The sequence below is a fragment of the Humulus lupulus genome, chromosome 3, assembly GCF_963169125.1.
Source record: "Humulus lupulus chromosome 3, drHumLupu1.1, whole genome shotgun sequence".
Classification (NCBI taxonomy): Eukaryota; Viridiplantae; Streptophyta; class Magnoliopsida; order Rosales; family Cannabaceae; genus Humulus; species Humulus lupulus.
Window position 1 is genome coordinate 146,394,910 of NC_084795.1, and position 7,548 is coordinate 146,402,457.

Consider the following 7,548-nt stretch of genomic DNA (forward strand, 5'->3'; position numbering starts at 1 on the left):
TTTTAATTTGTGGAAATTTCTAAGAAACTAAGAATTGTGGTATAAATTTTTGCTAATTAGTAAATATTTAATAAGTTTTTTAATTCTTTCTTTAATTAATGGTAAAATGTTGATCAATTAAAAGTTTGACAAAAATAAATAAACCCAAATTAAAAAAAAGTGTGAAATTCAAACCTGACCCGAACCCGACATCCCTTACAGGCGGGTTCAGTTACACTTCTCCCACACCCGGACCCGACCACATCCGAACCCGACACTTCCCCACCCGACCTGATCCGAACCCAAAGAAATCCGAGAGTGATTCGGGGAGGTTCAATATTAATTTCTTCCACCCAACTAACCCGAACCCGACAAACCCGCCCGATGTGCACCCCTACAGTTCACAGCTAATTATTATTACATAATTCTTGATAATATCCCTTATCAACTTACATTTGAACCTTTCTTTTTCTTTTTCTTTTTTTGCTTATACAATCAAATTAATAAAGTTTGAGCCAACTGGGATTGGGATTAATATAGACAATGTCATAGGATAAATATATTATACAAATTTCATAATTCAACTATAATCTAATAGATGAGCTACATAGAATCAACACTACGCCCACATGACAACACATTATGTGTATGAGGCCCCCATATGCTACGCAAATATAAGCTATTGAAAAGTCTACTAATTTATTTGCCCAACAGAATCCCAAAAAAGAAAAAAAGTAATAATGCATCCTAAAATCTCAAAAAACAAGATAACCCTCAAACTCAACTCTAGTAATGACATTTGTGATTCTAATTATGACGCAGCTCCACAATGCACCTGAGTCATGCACTGAAATTTAACATTTAATATTTAAGGGGGCAAAAAAATGGCCTGAACTGATATACCTACTTCTTTGGTGGAACTGCAATCTCTACTCATCTAGTCTGAAATAATCTGTACGCTTGGTGGGAATAAGAACTCATAATCGCTACACAAATGAAGCCTGTAGTCGTTAAAACTATAATCAGGAGAAAATAAATATAAAAGGCAATAAAATTATTAAAATGCAAGCTACTTCTTCCTCTAAAAGTGTATAACAACGTGCGTGTGTGTGGTTAAGATAGATTAGTTAGATATTTGACGTTTGCTACCCACTGCCGCGTAAAAGATGTGACAATTTGCATCTTTATTTACTTGGGTTCGATTAAAAAAATAAAAATAAAACTTAAACTAGAACCGAGCAGTAGAAACCAACCACCAAGACGTAATAAAACTTGAATGCAATTGAACACAGATGTTTTACCTATTTCGTGAAGACACTCATCAGATCATTTGAAGGAAATTGATGCAATACTGGAACGCCTACTTTTGCATTATCATTGAAATCCATACTTGGCTCCTGCTTTATTGGGTAACCATGGATCTCTAATTGCACATTTCCATGGTTCAAGTTCATTGGAGATTCCAATTCATCCATTGCAAATCGACTAGGAAAGCACATCTCTTTACCAACAATTCCAAGATTTCTGAGAGGTCCTTGATCAAGCATTTCACACGATTTAGCACCATATGAACACCGGATGTCAGCTATATTAGGTACAAGCCTTGGCGATAGCCTGGCATCCCCAGTGGTTACAATTGAATTTTGGCCACATGTGCTACTATTGGCATCTAACGAAGACATAGTAGTAGAAGAGGAACCAGGTGCTACATACCCACGAAGAATGCCAGTAGTTTTAATATCTCCATTTGAGATATGTCCGCCAATCAAAGCAGAATTATTGGATTGAGGTGAAAGAACATTGTAATCAATAACAGAATTCCTGTTAAAGTTTCTGTTTTGATTCACGGATACAGGACTACCAGCCTGCAAACTGGCTGATGACTGAGAAGGGACTACAAGGCAAGATGGCTGCACATTGATTGAACGGCCAGACTCAGGTAGCATGGATTGATACTGCAATTGTGGTTGTTGCTTATGTTGCTCCTGTCGCTGTTGCTGCAATATATCCAATAAAAAATTGCTATTGGGACTGCTCAAGACACCTACATTGTTATTGGGTCCTACTGTACCAAGGCTGTTGGACATCCATGCTCCATACCTTGAGGAAGCATCATCAACAGACACCATAGACTGCGGGAATTGTTTAAAAATGTTGGGTTGACACTTTACCAAAGGCTGGCCAAATGGCAAACCATGTTCAACTGGCACACGCTTAGATCCTTGCATTGCCACATGGAGAAGAGAAGGCTGGTCCAATCCTTGCACTAAATTCCCACCTGGTCGACATAAAAGTTCAGCATGCAAGGCTGCTAACGTTTGTGGAGGAATTTGACCAGAGGTAGCCAAAGCTTGAATGTCAAACCTACCAAGAGAAGCCAATTTGACATTTGGTTCAACAGATCCACCGAAAGCACTTGAAATCCCACTCTGTTGTTGAGTAACTCCTCCACTTAATCTCTTCAAATACAACCTGAACTTCTGCAATTTTATTTCATGTGGATGAGCGTACCATTAACTTGACAAATTTAGAAAGTAATCACTTCATGAAACAAGTAGCAGAACGGAGGTCACCCAGAAGAAAAAAAGGTGAACACATACAAGATGAAAAAACATACAACTATATTATGCTGGCTGGTAGGAACCAGATAAAAAATTGAAAAAGTAAAACCTAAAGAAATTAAAATTACAGTTTACACCATGCACTTTGCCAATTAACAAGCATTGTAACTATTTTTACTGCTTAGATATAACCATTTCATCAAATAATATTCCTCTCAAAATCCATTCCTTGTCTTGAACAAGTTTCCATTAGGAATTACAATGATAGCCAAATTCAGGAGTCCAATTGAAACATACCTGCAAATGACTTGCAACATTTTCTCTTGTCAAACCAGGCACATTCATCAATTCAAGAATTCTCTTTGGTACAGCTTCTGAAATGGAAGCCAAAAAGCGGACTAACATTACGCTAATAAAAAAAGAAGGCCATCACAATAAGACTATGAATTAAACAAATACTGATTAAAAACGGACAAAGAAAAAATGGTGAAGATCATACTATCAAATCCAAGTTGGTTAACAGCACTGACAAATTGCTGATGGAGCTCAACTGACCACACTACACGTGGTTTCTTTGATGCTGATGGATCATCATTTTCCAATTCAGAATCATCCTCTTCCTTGCTATTGCTCCTCCTTTTTTGACCTTTCAATCCTTCTGTTTCTTCATTAATAGAGGAAGCCAAATCAGTGTCATCATTTACACGTTTTTGTCTATCATTGTCTTCCAAACTTCCCGACTGTTCAAAATCCTTATTTTCGCTCCACTTTTTCCGAACAACATGCTGCCATATATTCTTAAGTTCTTCCTCACGTATAGGTTTAATTAAATAATCACAGGCCCCATGTCTAATTCCTTTCATCACAGCACTTGTTCTCCCATCAGCCGACATCACTGCAAATTTTGTAACTGCACATTAATATCTAGAAGCAACAACAGATCACTCTTGCATCAAGAACATCATACTTACTAATTACAGGAAGGTTCATTTCCAAACCAACATGCTCAAGAAGTTTATAGCCATCCATATCAGGCATATGAACATCACTCAATACCACATCGAAATAACCTTTTTTCTCTCGTAATAGCTTCAAGGCAACAGTAGCTTGGGGGCATGTGGTGACTGAAAACCCGACAAAAGCAAACAAAATCAACAAAAATTAAAAAGCATGTTCTCACCATCCTCCGTAGATAAAGCATTAAAACAACAAAATCGATGCAATATTATTCAAAAGCATTACAGAGTGAACAATTTTAAATCATTTACTTGACATCATTAAAACTTACTAGTCCACATGTTTTTCCCTTTTTCCCAAAAATAGCAAAGTCAAACTAAGCATAGTCATTGACTTCCAAACAAAAGTTAAAAGAATTAATGTCAGCTATAATCTTTATATTTAGAAAAATGAAGATAAATTGAATTGAAGGAACTACTTCACCCATGACCATATTATCTAAATTTAATTTTGTTACACCAACAAATCAGTAACCATGATATGTGTCAAGCAAGAAAAACGGGTCACAAGACTAGTTAAAATCTACGATCTTCCATTCTTAAGTCATCTCAATTATGCACCTAACTACTGAGCAAAAAAAATTGAAGATCAGAGAGCATCAAATTGAAATTGACTCATTGCTTTTTACTACAATAACGAATTTTACCACCAAAGTTTTAAATATTTTTTTCATGTAATTCGCATTGAAAATATTGACCAATTACACTTCTAAACACTACCCATTTTCAGACATTGACATATTAAAACATTCAAATGTGTTGCTCACACGCAGTTCAGTTCAATGTCCACTCAAAATGAAATAAGTAGCCATTCCTCACTAAACTACTAAATAGCCTAAAGCTCAAACCCTGAAACTAGTACCAAAACATGAACTAACTTCAGTTATAACAGGACTAATATTCATCACGCACCCTTATACTCGAACAAGGGGAAAAAATCACCAAGAAAAATGGATATACGTACAAACATGAGCAATGTCATTGTCATATATATAAAATGACCGAACCTTCTTATATTACTACCGCTGATAACTAAGGAGTGTAAACTCGATCAAAGTAAGTAGAACTTTATTATCTAGGTCTGAATTATCAATGCAGCTTCACTATATTAAAACAAATGAAAAACAGCAAGTAAATGGTTGACCAGCATAACACTATCTCAGCCCATTTGACATATCAGGCCATTTTTAGAAATTAAGTATAAATCAGAGCTACACAATAAACCTTACAGCCAGAGAAATAATGCAGTACAAGAAATAACACTAGAAAATAGCACAAAACAGAGGCTAGGACTGACCGTGATAGTTACAACGACGAAGCATCTGCTCTACAATCCTGAGACAAGTGGTGTCATCGTCCACAACCAGGACCTTCAATCCCACCGGAAACTGAACCGAAACCACCACGTCATCAACCACAGTAGCACAGTTAGAAGAAGCAAGACCACTACCCTTACATGACGCGTAGCTACTTGCAACCGTGCTTACGCTCGACTGCGCTACTCTTTGCAAAGCAGCCATAGGCACCAAACCCTGAAGAGGAGACTCAAGCCTTAAAGTTCCCGACCCGACAACCAAAACCCTAAAATATCACCCGTGAAATAACCAGGAAAAGTTTCACCGTTGGCAAGGTACAATTAAGCCCAGATCCGTGAAACGAAACCCCATAAGATCGAACCAAAACCCACACAGTGGAGAAGGTTGAAGAAAGACGGACCCCAACAGATGGAGCAGATCTGCCAGAATTTGAAAGAGTGATTGAATTTTCCACAGACAGCTCTGGCAAGAAGAACAACTTGGAATTGAGCAGAGCTTAAGGAGAGAGAAAGGGAAAGTGATTCGGGTAAAATGAGCAGTGAGATAACGCGAAAAAATATAAATAAATATAAATGTCTTTATTCGTAATAAATAATATATTATTTTACCCATGTAATGTTTTTATCAAATTAAAAAATAGAGAGAGATAAATAATTGAAGCTGGGCAGTAATGAGAGTGGGGCTGCAAGTGGCCCCACACGTGGCACTTCGCGTGTGTTTCTTTGTCCGTACACTTCTTCTTCTTTTTTCTAAGGAAAAAATGAAACCCAAACAAAGTGGATACACTATATAAGATTAATGGTTGAGGACCTTAACTAATTCTTCAAGTATTTTGGGGAAAGTTGTCTTTCAAGAAGTTGATTATACAAGAAACTGGACAAGGATGCATCAAAAGAAACTATACAAGGATAAGTTGAAAGTTGAGGGGAAACAAAGAGAATCCAAGTACATATATGGTTATGCCCCTAGGTTATACAGTATTAGGCGAATAAGGTCATGCAAGAGGTTGGGAATAAATATGGTTTGTATGCAATCAAGCATGTTGAGCACCTTATGTCATAGCTTCCTTTGACAAGAACATACACTTGTTTAGGGAAAATGGTGTGTTGACATTTTCTATCAACGGTTGACTTCTTAGCCTAAGAATATTATTCTATCATTTGTATAGTTTTGTGTACTTTGATTTATTTTATTTTTTTTACACTTTTCCTTCCTCCTTATCATTTTTTGTTGTTGTGCACATATACATTGCCTATTTTGATAGGCTTTTAGTGAAGGAAAATTAACAGCTCAAGTTTAATGATTCAAACCATATTTTTTTTAACTAACTGGCAATTAAGCTCAATAAGGGTTGATGCTTACTATTTTTTATAGTTTGGAAATATGCTCGATAAGGCTCGATTAAGCTCAATAGGACTCAATGCTTACTGTTTTTTATAGTTCATAAATTAGCTTGATAAGGTTTGATCAAGCTTAATAGAGCTCGATGTCTAAGTGTATTTAATAGTTCAGAAATAAGCTTGATAAGGCTCAATTAAGCTAGATCTTACTGTTTTTTATAGTTTAGAAATATGCTTGATAGGCTCGAATAAGCTTGATAAGGCTCGAGTAAGCTCAATAAGGCTCGACTAAGCTTGATAGGTCTCGATGCTTGTAACGCCCCCAATTTCTTAGAGCGTTAAGTGTGTGCATTTTACAAACTTTAAAGAATAAAATGTGTCTTTAAAACAAATTGTTGACCCTCAAATTAGCCAACGACATGGAGTCAGATATACGACAGGGAGATAGTACGATGCTTGAGAATACAATCTAATGGAAAGTAAAGAACACCGAGAATTATAGTGGTTCAGCCCTAGAGATTGGTAATGACCTACATCCACTTGATACTATTATTAATGTTGAGCTTCAAAGGCGTGATCAAAGAACTAGGGTTCTTGAGTTTCACAAACCTTAGAATGAGAAACAATATAGACAATGGATAATAGCAATACAATTCTCTTCTTCTCAGATCAAAAAAGAGGATTCGAAAAAAGATCAAAAGATCCCCCCCTTGAGCTATTTCTTGTATATTTATAGGCTCAAGGAGGGTTACATGAGTCAATTAATCATATCTTTCCTTAATAAATGGATATTCAGGTTATAATGAAGAGATATTCTCGGATATCATTACAACTATACAAATTTATACATAAATAAACGGAGTATACGACCAGGCTGGTCGTATATAAAACTTGAACTCCGCATATGGAAGTATCTCTGGTCGATGGGCGAGCAACATCTCTGCCACGTGTCGGCCACGTGTTGAAAATTCTTGCCACGTCATCTACAACTATTTTTTGGATAAACATTTGCCCCCCAAGTTTATTTATTGCGACCAGCAATAAGTAAACTTAGGAAACTAACCTTTTGAATGCCCCACGAAATCTTTCAGAGTCACTCGTGCGTCCTCAAAAAAGGTGACCTAATCACGTTCAATCATGCTTTTTTGGTTTCCAAGTAACCCTTCTGACGGCTATTACACTCCCCCATACCTTGAAAAAGGTAACTCGTGATTACCCTTTTTCATCACATCTCAACCATTATAAATAATCCCCAAATTTACCTTTTCATTTTTTACTCGCCATTTTCTTGCCAAGAACCCTCAAGAACTTCAACCTAGAGCTCAGAAACTTCGAA

The 7,548-nt window shown here is 36.6% G+C and overlaps 1 protein-coding gene across 4 annotated transcripts; it reads right to left on the bottom strand.

Moving 5' to 3' along the window:
• Nucleotides 1–479: 479 nt before the first annotated feature.
• On the bottom strand, nt 480–5,422 carry LOC133823207 (two-component response regulator ORR21-like). 4 transcript variants are annotated; one of them, XM_062255842.1, is made up of 7 exons: nt 4,854–5,421; nt 3,512–3,664; nt 3,040–3,435; nt 2,838–2,914; nt 2,348–2,459; nt 1,281–2,257; nt 480–980 (listed from the first exon to the last, which is right to left on the bottom strand). In XM_062255842.1, the coding sequence occupies exons 1-6, from the start codon at nt 5,074–5,076 to the stop codon at nt 1,281–1,283; spliced, it is 1,938 nt and encodes a 645-aa protein (XP_062111826.1). In that variant the 5' UTR covers nt 5,077–5,421; the 3' UTR covers nt 480–980. The 4 variants fall into 4 exon arrangements, with proteins under 4 accessions (XP_062111826.1, XP_062111825.1, XP_062111824.1 ...); XM_062255841.1 differs by having other exon boundaries at nt 480–965; nt 1,281–2,459; nt 4,854–5,422; XM_062255840.1 differs by having other exon boundaries at nt 1,281–2,459.
• Between the last annotated feature and the right edge of the window lie 2,126 nt (nt 5,423–7,548).

Bases quoted from the DNA above. Each gene is read 5' to 3' on its own strand.
- LOC133823207 (XM_062255841.1), bottom strand. From the start codon at position 5,076: ATGGCTGCTTTGCAAAGAGTAGCGCAGTCGAGCGTAAGCACGGTTGCA. The intron at 3,436-3,511 runs GTAAGTATGATG...CAAAATTTGCAG, and splicing joins AATGAACCTTCCTGTAATTA to TGATGTCGGCTGATGGGAGA. The intron at 2,915-3,039 runs GTATGATCTTCA...CTTCCATTTCAG, and splicing joins TAACCAACTTGGATTTGATA to AAGCTGTACCAAAGAGAATT.